A 17,352-nucleotide genomic window follows, 5' to 3' on the forward strand; every position below is an offset into this window, starting at 1 on the left:
AACCAGTACTTGAGAAATCAAGCACAACACTCAGAGAGTTGGAGAACTCAGGTTTATTACGCCAGCGGGCCCAGAGGAGTTAACACTCCAACCTCTGAGCCCCGAACAAAGGGATTACAGAATTTTTACAGACAGACTGTAGTGGGCAACACTAGCTGTTAACAGGCTGGTTTAAACTAAGGGGTTTCACGCGCAGGAACAGTGGTCAAAATGGGGAAGGGGGATGCCTGACCTGGGCAGGCATGATTAAGCAGGTTTGCAGCGGCTGGGCAATTGCAAAAAGCAGGACAAGGATGAGTGAGAGAAAATTCAGTTCCTAGTACTTGAGACTACATGACCTACGTGATCTAGACTTTGCAAGGGGCAAGCTGAGTTACAGAGACAGAAGGAGAAGGTTATGTAAAATTTTAACTTTTCCTCTTCATTGGGAAGATCTCCTGGAGGAGGAAATGGCAACCCACTCCAATATTCTTGCCTGGAGAATCCTATGGACTGAGGAGCCCAACAGGCTACAGTCCATGGGGTCGCAAAGAGTTGGATAAGACTGAGTGACTAACACTTTCTCTTTTAGAGTATATTTACTATGTTACTTAAAACGGAGCTCTGTGACAACCTAGAGGGGTAAGATGGGGTGGGAGGTAGGAGGGTGGTTCAAGAGGGAGGGGACATATGTATACCTATGGCTGATTCATGTTGATGTATGGCAGAAACCATCACAATATTGTAATTATCCTCTAATTAAAAATAAATAAAAAAGAAAAAAGTATAATCAGAAGAAAAATGTGTAAAAAAATTATTTGGCTCCACATGTTCCAACAATTTTGCTTAACAATAGTTTAGATGGTGGTCAAGGGGTTGTGTTTCTTCTTTGTTCATCTTGGGAGTCTGGTTGTTTCTTCCTGGGTATGCATGTTCTGCTGGGGTCTGGGATGTTTTATAAGCAAGTGCTAAAGACCAGGCTCTGGTTGGTGTCTCCCTAGAGAAGTTAAGGAGGTGTCGGGGAAAGGATATTTCCCAGGATGGAGTATCACAATGAGTAACCCTCATTATCTGATACTGGGTTGGCCAAAAAGTTTTGTTTTCAAAACATCTTACGGAAAAACCCAAACGAATTTTTGGCCAATCCAATACTTGGCAGCTTGTTCACTGTTCACTTTATTTTATTGATTTATTTAAAATTTATTTTTGGCTGCACTGGGTCTTTGTTGCTGAATTCAAGCTTTCAGTGTTAAGGCGAATGGGGGCAGCTACTCTCTAGTTGCAGTGCATGGGCGTTTCATTGTGGTCGCTTCTCCTGTTGTGGAGCATGGGCTTAGTTGTCCTACAGCACAGGGACCTTCCTGGACCAGAGATGGAACCTGTGTCCTCTGCATGGGCAGGCAAATTCTTAACCACTGGACCTGTAGGGAAGCCCTCGATGTTCACTTTAAACTCTCAGAAAGAACAGTCTGGGGATGAGAGCAGCCTTAGTTTCTAATCCATCACCCATAGGTCTTAGGGAGGGAGGACAGGGAAGAGGAGATGCCCTAGGGCAGCTGGTCAACCACCACTCCACATCCTGAGGCAGGGCCTCTGATCTGCCTTGATTGTGCCCTACACAAGCCACCTGTGGCCTGGCTGCTGACACTGAAATCTTGTTAAAGGGCAGGTGGGGATCATGGAAGCCTCAAGGCAAAATGCAGGAGAGATGGGCACAGAGCATCAGGGAGCCTCTAAGAGGAACCAGTCACATTATATTGGTTAATCCAGGTAGTGGAACATAAGGATGTGTTATACTATTTATCACTATACTCCAAACATGGGGAAAGTCCCTGGCGGTTCAGTGGTAAAGAATCCACCTGTCAGTGCAGGAGACACAGGTTTGATCCCTGGTTTGGGAAGATCTCCTGGAGGAGGAAATGGCAACCCACTCAAGTATTCTTGCCTGGAGAATCCCATGGACAGAGGAGCCTGGCAGCCTACAGTCCATGGGGTCACAGAGAGTCAGACATGACTGAGCAACTACACAACGAATACTCCAAACATACTTCATAAAAAATCTCTTATGTATACTTGGTACTTTAAGAGAGAAGAATAGCATTAAAACTCTATGAACAGGTTTAAGTAGGATTTATCTTTCAATCAAGCTAAGTAAGGTTTACATAGTTTCTTTCTAGGGGGACTGTTTATTTGGTTCCCTACAGGGCCCTATTAACACTTAAAACAACTTAGGATTTCAGATTTGTGTTTTTTTTTTTTTTTTTAGGAAAGACATATCTGCCCTCAAGACCTACTATTTAGATATTTGACCAGAATGCATTTGCTTCTTACTAATGGGAAAGACTGTTCATCTAACAACTAACACATATTAAGAGCTTAGCATCTATCAGGAGTTATTCTACACACTAGGAATACAGCAGTAAACAAAGGCCCCGCCTTCATGGAGCTTCCATCTTTATGAGGTAAGCACGACAATAAGCAGACAAGTAAACATATCTGTGGGTGGCGATACATGACACACAGAGAAGGAAAGCCAAGACAGACATGGACGGCCAGGGCCAGATGAGATGATGCCATGTTAAATAAAGTCATTAGGGGAGACCTCACAGCGAACGTGACACTGGTCAGGAAGAGCTCATGTAGGTAACAGGGAGAGGGTGTTCTTGTAGAGGAAATAGCCTGTGCAAAGGTCCTGGGGTAGGGGCATGGCCTGGTGTGATGGGAATAGCAAGCCAGGAAAACATGAAAGGAGAAAGTGGATGGCATAGCGTAGGGGCTTCCCAGGGCCAGAGGTGATGCACCAGGTGCTTCAGGACTTCACCACCACGGTGGGAACTTAGCCATGAACTGAGAGCAACATGCTCGACATGGGGAAGGTTCTGAGCAGATGTGAAGGATCTGACTTACATTTTAAGGAGCCCACTCTGGCTGCTGTGGACATGATCTTGAGACAGCCACTCAGCACTGCTCAGTCTTTTCTTTTTCTGTTCTGAGCCCCTATATTTAAATGAAATGATGACTCAGTCATTCAGAGTAACCACTAGAGCCTGAGACCACAAAGTCACCAGCTCCCTACTTCACTGTTTTCATCAGCTGAGAGAGTAACTTACTGCCCCCTCCACAAACGTCTACACAGACCCATCCCTGAAGCATCACTTGCTCTGTCACACTCCAATTATTGACATGCATGCCAGCGATCCCCACTGAGCTGTGAGCTCCTTCAGGGACACAAAGAGTGGATATATGTATATGTACAACTGATTCACTTTGCTGCGCAGGAGAAACTAACACAACATTGTAAAGCAATTATACACCAATAAAAAAAGAATTTAAAAAAATGACCTTAGAGCCTGATACACAGAGTGAAGTCAGAAAGAGAAAAACAAGTATTATGTATTAACACATCCATGTGGAATCTAGAAAGACGGTACAAGTGAACCTGTTCACAGGGCAGGAATAGAGCAGCAGACTTAGAGAATAGACTTGTGGACACAGCGGGGAAAGCAGAGGATGGGACAAATTGGGAGATCAGCACAGATACATACACACCGCCATGGGTAGAACAGATGTCTGATGGGAAGCTGCAGTATAGCACAAGGAGCTCAGTTCGGTGCTCTGTGATCGCCTAGAGGGATGGGACGGGGTGGAAGGGAGGTCCAGGAAGGCCGGGATATATGTATACTTTACAGCTGATTCATGTTGTTGTACAGCAGAAACCAACACAACATTGTAAAACAATTATCCTCCAATTAAAAATAATAAAGTATTACACGTAGAAAAAGACCTTGATGCTGGGAAAAGGCTCTGGTGCTGGGAAAGACTGAGGGCAAAAGGAGAAGGGTGCGGCAGAGGATGAGATGTTTGGATGGCATCCCTGACTCAATGGACACGAATTTGAGCAAACTCCAGGAGATAGTTGGGGACAGAGGAGCCTGGCAGGCTACAGTTCACGGGGTCACAAAGAGTCAGAGACAACTTAGTAACTGAACAACACCACCTAAAAAAATTAATTAAAAAAAAAAAAAGAAAGACACAAGTCTCTATGGTGCTCACACTCAGATTTTATTAGCCGGAGTCCCACCTCCGAGGAGATACACAGCCAGCCAAAGCACCCAGCTACCATCTGTTCTTGCTTCCAGGGCTGATTCCAGGGCTCCCTGGGGTGGGGTTTCTGCAAAGCAACTTCAGGGCCTGGTTTCCACAGGTACAGAGAGCTCAAGGGAGGGAAGCCCAGACTCAGGGCCCAGTCTTCTCCACAGGGGAGAGGACACAGAAGCCAAATGGGCTGTGCATCATGGAGCAAAGAGAGAGAGCCCTGAGCTGTGCCCTGGAGGCCGGGGCACTTGGGGTTCCTCCTGCTGGCCAGGCCACTGGATGGCGGCCTGCCTGCCCCCCACAGTAGCCAGTCCCTGCCTGGTCAGACCCTTTCTGTATTCACTGTTGCACATATAAGGCAGCTCGATACCTCCTGCTAACTGGGCTCTATGAGCTCCAGCTGGTGGTGGAGGACAAGAACCAAGCATCTGATTAGAAGGTGAGGTGACAGGGCATCCACCCTGGGGTACACCCACCAGCCCGCAGGAGCCTGAGGCCCAAGGGAGCTGCTCTGTCCCGGGGTGCAAGGGGCTTGGGAGCAGAGCACCCCAACTAGGAGTGGACCGTCCTGCTGATGGGCCGTTTCTCTGTGAAGAAGCTTTTCAGCAGCAGCACCTGGCTGAAGCTGACCACAAACAGGGCGATGGTCTCGCCGATGGACCAGTAAGAGACTCGACTGTTGAGGTCTTCTGCGCGGGCCCGGTCCTGCGCCTCCCGGAGCCGGTAATGCTTCTGGGAGTCGATCACCGTCTTCAGAGCCTCATGGATGGTCACACAGGCGGACTCCATCTGGGCAGGAAGAGAAAAGCAGTCGCTGCTGACCCTCAGAAAAGAAGAATGGAAACTGGCACACACAAAGCAAACTTTGTCATCAACATCCTAGGTACTACTGAGTGCTAACAATGTGTCTGCACTAAGGAAGGGTCTGACACGGTTTTATTCATAATAAGCCTAACTGAGGTTCAGGAAGGTCAAGTAACTTGTCCAGAGTCACAGAGCTAGGAGATGGCAGAAGTGTGAAAGTGTTAGTTGCATCTCCATCGTGTCCGACTCTTTGTGACCCATGGACTGTAGCCCTCCAGGCTTCTCTGTCCATGGGATTCTCCAGGCAAGAATACTGGAGTGGGTTGCCATTTTCTTCTCCTGGTGATCTTTCCAACCCAGGGATCGAACCTGGGTCTTCCGCATTGTAGGCAGATTCTTTATCATCTGAGCCACCAGGGAAGTTGGATATAAACTCAACTGTCAGGGCTGCTCCCAATGCAGAGGACCTGGGCTGAATCCCTGGTCAGGGAACTAGGTCCCACATGCCACAACTACGATCTGGCACAGGCAAATAAATAAATAATATTTAAACTCAACTGTCCGAGTCCTGAGACTATGCTTTCCAACACTGCCCTGTGTTCCTTTTTTTTTCCTGAGCTCTTATTTAATACTTACCATATCCCTGACAGGCAAGGATCATTACCCCCAGTGCTAAGGAGGGCTGACTGATTGCTTATTGCATATATTAAGGAGGAAATTGAGGCTACGTGACTTGCCCAAGGTTCAGTTCAGTTCAGTTCAGTCGCTCAGTCGTGTCCGACTCTCCGCGACCCCATGAATCACAGCACGCCAGGCCTCCCTGTCCAACACCAACTCCCGGAGTACACTCAAACTCATGTCCACAGAGTCGGTGATGCCATCCAGCCATCTCATTCTCCGTCGTCCCCTTCTCCTCCCGCCCCCAACCTTTCCCAGCATCAAATTAATGGCAGGGAGTGACGTAAATTCCAACTGCACTAGACTCTCAATCTACCCTGGTGGCTCAGATGGTAAAGAATCTGCCTGCAATGCAGAAGACTAGGGTTCAATTCCTGGGTCAGGAAGATCCCTTGGAGAAGGGAATGGCTACCCACTCCAGTATTCTTGCCTTGGACAGAGGAGCCTGGCAGGCTATGGGCCATGGAGTCGCAAAAGTGTCGGACGTGACTGAGAGACTGACACCTTCACTTTATTTCTGAATTTACTGCTCATTCTATTACAAAACTGCTCATTCTATTACAAAACTGCTGCCTACACGTCTAGGCATACATACAAATACATGGAAACATACATTTCTCATGTACCTAGACCCACAACCACATACAAACAAGGGCAAAGACACAGACACGTGTGCCTGCCAGCACATACATACGCATATACTCACAGGTAACACGTGCTACTTCACAACTTCCTTTACTGGCTAAACTACCACGCATAGCAGGCAAAACTTTGACTATGTCCCCACCACCACTACCAAGGTCCCTGCTCTAACTCAGGAAGCTGTGAACACAATGAGCTATGATATGACGATTGTATGTCACACCTGAAACTGTCCAGGGAGCCTGAGAGCCCCTCAAGACAGGGAGCTTTCTCGAGTTGACAGCTGAAGGAGAAGTCAGAGAGGCTGGACACAGGAGGATTCAGCACACTGCTGCTGGCTCTGAAGATGGCGAAGGTCACATGCAAGGAGCAGAGAAAGAACTCTAAGAGCAGAGAGCATGACCGCCAACTGCAAGGAACTCAATTCCGCCAACCACCTGAGTGAGTGAGATGCCCCAAAGTCTCCAGAGGACAGCCTGACCCCACCAGGATCTTGATTTCAGCCCCGAGAACTTGAGCAAAGCCTCTGGAACTGTGAGATAATAAATGGTTATTATTTTCAGTCATTTGCAGTAATTACTTACTTAGCAATGGAAAACTAAGACATTATGCCTGTGAAAGAACATGTGTCCTTACTCACTGGCAACCTCTACAACATTCAAAACCTAGAAAGCTCTGTGGACAATGGGTTCCTGTGCTACAGAAGTTCATAAGCACCCGACAGACAACTGCTTCCCTAACTGGAAAGGTGAACTGTTCATAAAGTTCAATATAAGAAGCTAGAAGCTAGGGCTTCCCTGGTGGTCCAGTGGTTAAGACTTTGCACTTAAAATGCAGGGGGCCTGGATTCTATCCCTGGTCAGGGAACTAGATCCCACAGGCTGAAACTAAAGATCCTATTTGCTGTAACTAAGAACCAGTGCAGTCGAAGAAATAATTTTTTTTTTTTAAGACAAGTGGATCTGGGAGCCATTTAGAGACTTGGTAACAGGTTTCTAAAAATCAGTGGGCTGGACAGAGACATACATATATATGTGTATACCTGCATATGAATGGCCGTGTGTATATGCACACATACGCATTTGTGCATATATGCACACACACATTCAATATGTATAAATCCACACTTTGCTTTTTAAACACAAGGGAAGGGCTCCTTGGCTTTCCAGGTTGGAATTTCATCCTGTGTTTACTTCCATCGCACACGCATTCAGAAACTCCAGGTGTACATTTCATTCACTTGAACTGGGTGCTCCTGGGACCCCGGGGCCCTGGCCTGAGCATTCAGCAGTACAGGTTGATATCTCCACCCTCCTCCCAGAGTCCAGAGTCACCGGAGAAGGAGTGAGGTCGGGGTTGGCAGGGAGGAAGAGAGAGGAGGACACGGAAATCAGAGGTGCAGACACCCCGGGCAGAGGGCATGTCACATGTGCCGTGGAAGGCACCGTTTCAGAGGCTTGGCTCGCATGCCACCGGCCACAGGCTAGCACCGCAAGTCTCTTAAGAGGCCCGAGGCCTTCACAGGAACAGCCTCAGACCTGATCAGTGATGGGAGGGAGGTCAGTCCAGAGGTAACAGAGCAAGAGGTGGTGTTCTACAGTCTTCCTGGCATCTGGCACCGGCAAACCCCTTCAAAACCTAGCATGGGCGCCCAGAGACCGAGTGCAACATGGAACCAAGATCCACAGACACTGCGAGCAGCCCCTTACCGGAGAAACACCCCTCCTCCCCTTCCTCAGGGACCTGTGGCTGCCATTTGCCTAAGACACCAATTCCGCTTGTTCCCACAAAGTTTCAGTTAGGCAGCCGGGCCAGCCTGCTTCCTGCCCAGCAGGAAGCCAGCAGAGGCCCTTTTGGTTGCAAACAGCTCTGTTTGCCCAGGGCCAGGGGTCCCCAGCTCTCCCACAGCATGACTTTCACCCTGCTGAGACCTCCAGCCCTGCTGGTTCCCAGTGTCCTGGAGCCTCACAGGGATGGTGGGCACCAGTCCATCCTGACAGGTGGTCTCTGGAGACACTGTGACCAATCCTTCTGCCCCCAGGACCATCCCTTCCCTGCATCCCATGCCCACTCCCAACCTATCTCCACCACCTGCTGATGCCCAGGTCTTCACTCTGTAACTGTCAGGAAATTCACTCAGCCTCACCTCTCCAGGGCCTCCACAGATAAAATCAAGTTCCCTACCTATGCAAACTTTCAAAGGTGCAAATGTGCATTCCATCAACGTCAGGCGTGACAGTGCAGCTTGCCCTCCATCTCCTGCTGCTGACGACCCTTCCGCTCCATCTCCCACCTCCTCTGCCTCCTCCAGCCAGTGACTCTTCCTGCCTGTTCACTCGATGCCAGCCTGTGTGCCACCTCTTATACTGTACTCCTGTACTTTTCAAGGTACTGTACTATAAGATTAAAAACGTTTCCTTTACTTTTTGTGTTTGATTTTTATGTATTATTTGTGTGAAGAGTATTATAAACCTATATAGATGATTGTGTTAGTTGGATACTTTGTTGGACTTAGGAACAAACTGGACTTATGAATGCATTCTCAGAACAAAACCTGTTTGTACACAGGAGATTTACTGTACTCGGTTCTTTAAATTCTTGAAGAACTCAAAGGCAGTGTCGTGTGAGCTGGCCTCAGAGCAGAGTCAGGGAAACTTTAATCTTCCCTCGACCACCACCGAGGCAGCCCCAGATCGTGGACCTCTGTCAGAAGCCTCCAGCCTCCCCTAGGACCTGCCCAGACTCTCGGGATGCTGGGAGCGCTTCAAGCTTCGCCTCCCTCAGCAGGAATCCTGGCTCGTGTCCTCTGCTAGCAGCCCGGTCGTTCTGGAACTCAGGTCCCTCCTGCCTGGGACTCGGTCGCTCTGGATCCTGTTCTTTCCCCCTGAGGCCGATACTAGTGCCACAGCACACGGCCTCTGGCCCAGTGCTGACCTGGACGAAGCCTCAGGGGAAGAGACATGACAGCTGCAGGCAGAGAGGGGATCTGTGCCGAGCAAAGTAAGAGCAAAGTTAAGATCAGGGCCCAAGAGGAAAGTGATGCCCTGAATACCTGCATCTGCTGTTCTCGCCATCTGGGAAGCCCTCCATCCTCCCATGCCAGACATGCTCCTGGACAAGCACTCACACTGTTGCTTGTCAGCTAAGACTCTCCCTGTGAAGACTTCCCCAAACCTCCTGGAAGAGTCAGTTGGTCCCTTCCCTGAGAACCCTCACCCTTAAATCACAGCTCTGGGACTTCCCTTGTGTCTTAGTGGTAAAAAAGCAGCCTGCCAATGCAGGAGATGCGGGTTCAATCCCTGGTCTGGGAAGATCCCACATGCCACAGGGCAAACTAAGCCTGTGCGCCACAACTATTGAGCCTGTGCTCTAGAGCCCGGGAGCTGCAACTACTGAAGCCCACTTGCCCTAGAGCCCACATTCTGCAACAAGAGAAGCCATTGCATTAAGAAGCTTGTGTACCGCACCGAGAGAGTAGCCTCCTGCTTGCCACAACTAGAGAGAAGACGGAGCAGCAATTAAGACACAGCACAACCAAAAATAAATAAACAGAATTATTAAAAAGAAAAAACACAGCTCTGATCATAGCATCCTCCGGGCACAAGTGCAGATGGAGCACATGCCCAGCATAGCAAGTGAGCTTTGTCAGAGGCAGACACAGATAGAACCCCGCTCAATCAGGGAGAGGGGACAGAGGTACAGAAGTAGAAGGAAATGTCTCTTCTGCATCTATGCAGAAGGAAGGATGAGGTCCCCAGATGCAGAAGCAGCAAGTGCAATCTCTCCTGCAACAAAACGCAACTCTGAGGCTCCAGGAAAGAATGTCTCTACTGCCCTAACCCACAGAGCCTATTCTCTACTGACTAAAGGGCCATACAGTCAAAGCTATGGTTCTTCCGGTAGTGATGTATGGATGTGAGAGTTGGATCATAAAGAAGGCTGAGTGCCGAAGAATTGATGCTTTCAAATTGTGGTGCTGGAGAAGACTCTTGAGAGTCCCTTGGACAGCGTGTGCTCAGTCAATCCTAAAGGAAATCAACCCTGAATATTCACTGGAAGGACTGATGCTAAAGCTGAAGCTCCAATCCCTTGGCCACCTGATGCAAAGAGCCAACTCACAGGAAAAGACCCTGATGCAAGGAAGACTGAGGGCAGGAGGAGAAGGGGGCGACAGACGATGAGATGGTTGGATGCATCACTGACTCAATGGACCTGAGTTTGAGCAAACTCCAGGAGATGGTGAAGGACAGGGAAGCCTGGCAAATGCAGTCTATGGGGTTGCAAAGAGTCAGACATGACTGAACAACAACTGCACTAACCCACAAAGCCTTTTCTCTACTGGTTTCTTTTCCACTGTTTCAAGAGGCAAATCTCTCAGCTCAAGTGGCGACAGCAATGAAGAATCCACATGCCAATGCAGTCGAAGGAGGAGACATGGGTTTGATCCCGGGTTGGAAAGATTCCCTGGAGGAGGAATTGGCAACCTGCCCCAGTTTTCTTGCCTGGAGAATCCCACGGACAGAGCCTGGTGGGCTACAGTCCCTGTGGTGGCCGAGCTGGACATGACTGAACAACTGAGCACACACACAGCTCCTGGAAACTTACAAAACCTTCAGAACAGAAGCTATTTCATCAACAACCAACAGAACTCTTGAGAGGACAGGTTGTGAAAGCTCTTACACATAAAGACACCCTGGGCTGGACTGTCTATCAGTACTCATGTTGCCAAGTTCAAACGCAATGATGTCCAGCAGAACTCTCCACGCATGGGCACCAGCCACCTGGGACTACTGAGCACTAGACAGATGTGCTGCTACAGAGCAAACAAGGAAGTGAATTTTAATTTTAATATTAATATGTCAATAGCCCTAAGCAGATAGTGTTTATTGACTGCACAGTGCAGTACTAACCTCCAGCTGCTCAGAGAATAAACCCATCATCAAAGCCACAGAGGAATGGAGCCTGTGGTCACTTTGGAGGGCAGCCCAGAAGGTGACCTGGTCTCACCAGAGACTCAGATGCTCTGGCTTCGGTTCTGGGACAGGTGTGGCCACAGATGGTCATTCCCGTCTTGGGGGCTTTCCTGGGTCCTGCCACTCAGTCACTCGACCAATGCTTGGTGAGCTCCTATTCTGTGCCACACTCCACACAACAGGGCGCTGAGGGCCCAGGGGTAAATCACACAACACTTCCAGCCTGAGTCTGTCTGGGAGGGAGGAGCTTGAACAGCAGGAGGAGAGACTGATGGAGGAGGCTGAGGCTGAATTATAGTTAACAGTGAGAGCCACCGGTGACACAGATGACTGTCTGTCCTCCAGAAGTGTCACCATTTCTCTGTCAGAATGTGGAGCTATCACTAGGGGTCAGCTGCCTAACAGGACTGTATATGCCAGCCTTCCTTCCATCCATCCAGACTGTCTGCACGACTATTTCTCAACAATGAGATGTGAGCAGGGGTAATGGTGTCACTTCTGAGCCAGGGCTTTTAAGAAACAGGTGGGGCTTTCTCATTATCTCCACTTTTTTGGTGGCAAGAAACAGAGGACTCCGAAGCCCTAAAGGACAGTGGAAAGATGACCAGAAAGGAGCCTGGTTTCCCAAGTCACTCCGTGGAGGAGAGTCCTCCACCCCCACCCCCACTCTCCAGATTATTACTTGAGTGAGAATCAAAATTCCCACTGTGTTAAGCCATTGATATTTGGGGTCTACTTGTGATAGCAGCTTGCGTTATCTTAACTGATATACCATAGAAAGCAGGACTTTGTCTTTCTGATGCAGACGCATTGAAGGAGCAGAGAGGCACGTATTGTACGTGCTTTGAGAGCGGCACTGGGTCAGACTAAATGGGAACGTGGGAATGCCAGAAGAAAGCACTGCAGGGACACAGTCCAAGAATGGAGAGAAAGAAGAACCATAAGGTCTTCTAGGACTAGATGTGAACACAGGGGCAGAGCAAATACTGCGACTTCAGACTGGGAAGTGGGTGGCCGGTGACTGCTTATCAGCCAGGACTGGGAGAGACGAGGAGGAACAGGCTGCGGGGGGGTCATCCCAGACTGCTGGTGCTGATGTCCACTCACCTGGGTGAGAGCTGTGACTCTGTTCCCCATGTCTGGGAGAATGGGGGGCTCATCGCCCACTTGAAAGTCAAAGTAGACGGTTTTGTGAGAGAAGGTGGAAAACTCATTACTGAAGCAAAACTGATACACGCCCTTGACTTCAGCTTTGTGCGTGAAGCTGTCATACTGTTTCTTGGTTTCACTGTAGATGGTGTTCCCCAGGGGGTCTTTCACAAAGCAGTCGACATCGTAGTGGCCTCCAGTGATGACCTGACAACCATAAAAGAGATCCACACGCCGTTTTTAACCAGGGGGCAACCAACACTTACCAAATGCCAACTGGGCACTGTGATTAGATGTCACGAACATTGTTTTCATTTAGACTTCACAACCTTCTAAAGCAGGTGCCGTGACACTCCCCAATTCACAGAGGATGAGTCTGAGGCTGAGAGAGTTGAAGTGAACTGTTCATGTCACACAGCGTGAAAGGAACAGGGCTAAGACTTGGATCCATGTCTAACTGACTCCAAAAGTTTTACTCTGCAAGAGTGCAAAAAGCCATGGGATTTCCCTGGTGGTCCAGTGGTTAAGATTTTGCCTTCCTAGATACATGTATATGTATAGCTGAGTCCTTTCACTCAGCTTCACACCTGAAACTACCACAACATTGTTAATTGGCTGTTGCTGCTGCTGCTGCTAAGTCACTTCAGTTGTGTCCGACTCTGTGTGACCCCATAGATGGAAGCCCACCAGGCTCCCCCATCCCTGGGATTCTCCAAGCAAGAACACTGGAGTGGGTTGCCATTTCCTTCTCCAATGTGTGAAAGTGAAAAGTGAAAGTGAAGTCGCTCAGTCGTGTCTGTACTCTAATAAAAAATAAAAAGTTTTTTTTAAAAAAAAAGACTGCTTTCCAATACAGGGAGTGCAGGTTCAATCCATGGTGAGGGAGCTAAGATACCACAAGCCTAACAGCCAAAAAACCAAAACACAAAACAGAAGCAACATTGTAACAAATTCAATAGACTTTAAAAATGATCCACATTAAAAAAAAAAATCTTAAAAGAAAAAAAGGGTGCAAAGAGCTTAATCCTCCCCACTTTACAGAAAAGGAAACTGAGACTCTGGAGGTTTATATTATTGCAGATGAAATGCAAGAGGAAGGTGAATACAGATTGAAGCCTTCACAGAATCAGTGACTATCAGGGGAGTCATTAGTTCAAACTCTTTCACCATAGGAAAGATAAGATCTGCTAAGGGCAGAATCACAGGGATGTTCAATGACTAGAACTAAGGTCCATCAAAAAACATGGTCAAAGGCCTCCATCTGCTTCCAGACATTAATATTTCCTTTTGTACAGATGGAAGAAATTGCTTTGTGATCAGTGAGATTCCTAATGCTGGACATGTACAGACTTATGCTAAGCCCGTAACAGCGGTTTCTGACCTAGCACGGACCTGATGACCTCTCAGGCCCCTCCAGCCTCACAACAATCTTTCTGTTTTCAAATACTTATTTATCTATTTATTTACTGGGCTGCATTGTGTCTTCATTACATCCCACAGGGCCTTTCATTGTGGCACACAGGATTAATTGTTCTGCGGCATGTAGGATCTTACTTTCCTGACCAGGGATTGAACCCATGTACCCTACACTGCAAGGCAGATTCTTAACCACTGAACCACCAGGGAAGTCCCACAAGGATCGTTTTTTTTGACAACTGTATCTGGGTGACCTCTGTTTACCCAGCTGCAGTTTGCACACTGTCCACAAATGTGAAAGTAACCAGATGAATGACTCAGAGGCCAGGACACATGATGCTGTCCCCATGCACAGCCTCTTCTAGTGGTTTTGGTCAGAGAGGGCCCATCAAACTGCCTACCCTCCCTTCTGTAATGCTTGCCAATATGTGTCCACGAACAGACGCCTGTCTGGATATCTGGGTAGGACTGCCTAAACTCAGACCTGTAGTTCTCTCACTCAAGACCTACCTGCTTCCTACCGCCCCCCTCCCTCGCATCATACCCCAACTGCAAGCCATGAGAACTCTCAGCAGCCAAGAGTGCAGGGCAGGAGCTTGGAGCTTTTCTGAGCCATATGGCACTAGCCACAACACCACTCCTTGTAAACACTGCTAGGCTCAAAGCCTGCGCGGACTCCTTTCCAAAGCACCCTCGCTCCCCCTAACTATGGCTTCAAACGCTGGAGAGAGAAAATAAAACCACGAACCCATTTCCTCTCGCTGCCATTTTTCAGTACAGGCGGGGACAAAGCTGTCCAAAAAACGTTGGGACAGAGAGCCTGGTGCCAGAGATGGCGTTCTGTAGAGTTAACGTGCTCTCAGGTCATTCAGGTCAACTCCCCAGGAAGCCGGAGCCGCCCGGGCATCCCCATCCTGGGCATGCACCTGCGGCGCTACCTCCCTGGTAGTCGGCCCGTCTCGGATGGGCTCTGACTTCCTCGTCTCTGGTCATTCTCGCCCCGCTCTGCAGCCTCTTTGGCTAATTCCAGCCACTACAGCCGGGGGCTTACGAGTGACCACTGAAGACCTGGAAGCGGGAGAGAGGGGAGGCGGCAGGGCTCACCTGGTAGTCTAGGGAGAACTTCACGCCCTGCTCCACCTCCTCGTGGAAGCACTGCTTGGCGCTGTCCGGCAGCTCGAAGGTGAGCTCGGCGCCCCGCGGCCGCTCTGCCTGGAGCAGCAGCAGTAGCAGCAGCGGCAGCGCGGAGGCGGATCGCGGGACCAAGCCACCCATGATGCTCCCGGTCCAGTCCGGCGGGCGGCAGCTCGGGCGTGCGCTCCGCGCGGGCGCGGCGACAGCTGCGCGACCCGGAGAAAGTGCAGCACAGACGTGGCGCGAGCCGGCGCCGCGCTTCCGGGCCCGCGGTTCAGAGCGCAGCCGCGCGCTCGGGGGTGGGCCCGGGACGCGGGCCAGGAGCACCACTGCGCCTGCGCGCTGGCTGGGCTGGGGGAGGGGACACACCCCCTTTGTTGCCCCGCCCCGCTTTCCTGCTGGAGCGTCTCCGCGAAGGGGAGGCGGGGTCCCCACCGCCAGCGTGCATATCTCCCCAAAGCGCACCCTACTTGTATCCCCAACGGGGATGTTTCTGCACCCTCTGGGTCCCGCAGGGTGAGTGTTTCCCGGAGTCGGCCCAGGTCCACGCAGTCCATACTGTCTGGCTGCAGGTGCACGAAGCCCGTGAGGTTTTACAGGGTACACTCTGCTTTTGACTGGTTCTGGAGAAAGTCTCCTGGTCTACAAATGGGTGTGCCCAAACTTGCTATAACGCAGTAGTTAGGAAGGCTAGATGAAAGAAGAGATGGAAACTCTGAGAACCCAATTAACACCCCTCTTTTTCATTCCCACCCCCTTCCCAAGGTGAAAAAGTGTGCCATGGGGCAGGAGATGGGTGGTGAGAATAAGTAGGAACCCCACAATTACATCTACCCCGGGGAAAACCGACAGGCGTGATCATACTCAAAGCTTCACGAAGCTTCGTGAAGATGGGAATACAAGTCTCGCTCAGGGGTTTCAGGTTTACTTTGGTTGTCAGGAAAAGTGGAAGGTTCTTCTGGGACAAAGCAATCATTGTTTTCTTTCCTTTTGACTTCTCAAAAGCGCTGGAACCAATTAAATTAATTTACTGCCTTATCTATTACCATTGACCTGAGAAACTATTTTGTATAATCATCACTATAGCGTTTTATAGTATACTCAGTATAATCAGGTAAGATAAAGAGAAAACCCACTGATTTTAGTTTCACTACTCAGTAAAGGGGGCTTCCCAGGTGGCTCCGTGGTAAAGAATCCACCTGTAATGCAGAAGACTCGGGTTTGATCCCTGGGTCAGGAAGATTCTCCGGAGGAGGTCATGTCAACCCACTCCAGCATTCTTGCCTAAAGAATCCTATGGACAGAAGGGCCTGGCAGGCTACAGTTCATAGGATCAAAAAGAGTTGTACACCACTAAAAGAACTGAGCACGCGCTGAGTAAAGAATTTGTTTTTAGAACATTGTTGGTTGACCTGTATCTTGATTTCAGCAAAGACTTTTACTGCCCATATAGGTCTCCATGTAGATAAGACCAACTGTCCTGTTACTGGACATATTTGGACTTCCCTGGTGGCTCAGACAGTAAAGAATCTGCCTGCAGTGATGGAAATATGTCTTCAATCCCCGGGTTGGGAAGATCCCCTGGAGAAGGGAATGGCTATCCACTCCAGTATTCTTACCTGGGAAATTCCCATGGACAGAGGAGCCTGGCAGGCTATAGTGCAGGAGGTTGCAAAGAGTCAGACATGACTAAGTAACTAACACTACTTTTTAAGATGCTAACATATTGATATGTGAAAGCAGTCTGTTGACTGAAATAATGTGCATGCATAATGTAATTTTTAATATTTACTGGCTCTGTACTGGATTTGGCAAGGTGTATAGTGTGCTTTGAGGTTCCTTCCATGGCCCTGTCCTGTTAAACATTATTTTTAGTAACTGGTAGAAAACATGGACATAGTAATCATCAAATCTAGAGTCACCAAGTGGAGAAACATATGACAAAAGACCAAGATTACCTTGGCCAGCACAGAGTATTCAGCCAAGACTAACAAAAAGAAATGTCACCAGGTTAAATGTTAAATCCTAAATTAATTCCAAGAAAACACCTGCATAGTCTTAGTAGGCAAGAAACCTGGCTTGGTAGTAGCTCAAGTCAGTGTATGTGAAGACGGATAATCAGCAGTTAGCTGAATATAAGACAATGGAAACAGAGGAACTGAAAAAGAATCCCTGACTTGGGCTGCGTGACTGAAAGAACAGTATTGTTTTAGTACCTATTGTGTGGAAGTTACTATTACTGAAAGGAACTGCCTGCGCTGTAACAGGCAATGATCACATCATAGCTATTGTTCTAAGAGGGACATTAATAAATTAGGGAGTATAGGAAATAATTAAGAGGGAAACAGTATAATAAATTGCTGGGAAGACTTCTCAAATGAGATAAAATCAAAGGAAACAGGATTTAACCTGGAAGAGTAGAAAGTAAGAAGAAAGCGAGTATTAGCTTTAAAAGTTTGCATATAGCAGTCCAGTGGTTAAG

At 48.7% G+C, this 17,352-nt stretch overlaps 1 protein-coding gene across 1 annotated transcript; it reads right to left on the minus strand.

Moving 5' to 3' along the window:
- Positions 1 to 4,020: 4,020 nt before the first annotated feature.
- Positions 4,021 to 15,147, minus strand: TMED3 (transmembrane p24 trafficking protein 3). The gene is made up of 3 exons (XM_055417937.2): positions 14,841 to 15,147; positions 12,279 to 12,527; positions 4,021 to 4,863 (listed from the first exon to the last, which is right to left on the minus strand). The coding sequence occupies exons 1-3, from the start codon at positions 15,009 to 15,011 to the stop codon at positions 4,627 to 4,629; spliced, it is 657 nt and encodes a 218-aa protein (XP_055273912.1). The 5' UTR covers positions 15,012 to 15,147; the 3' UTR covers positions 4,021 to 4,626.
- Between the last annotated feature and the right edge of the window lie 2,205 nt (positions 15,148 to 17,352).

Source organism: Moschus berezovskii, chromosome 21, assembly GCF_049115385.1.
Source record: "Moschus berezovskii isolate FMDL1 chromosome 21, NW_MosBer_1.0, whole genome shotgun sequence".
NCBI classification, from domain to species: Eukaryota; Metazoa; Chordata; class Mammalia; order Artiodactyla; family Moschidae; genus Moschus; species Moschus berezovskii.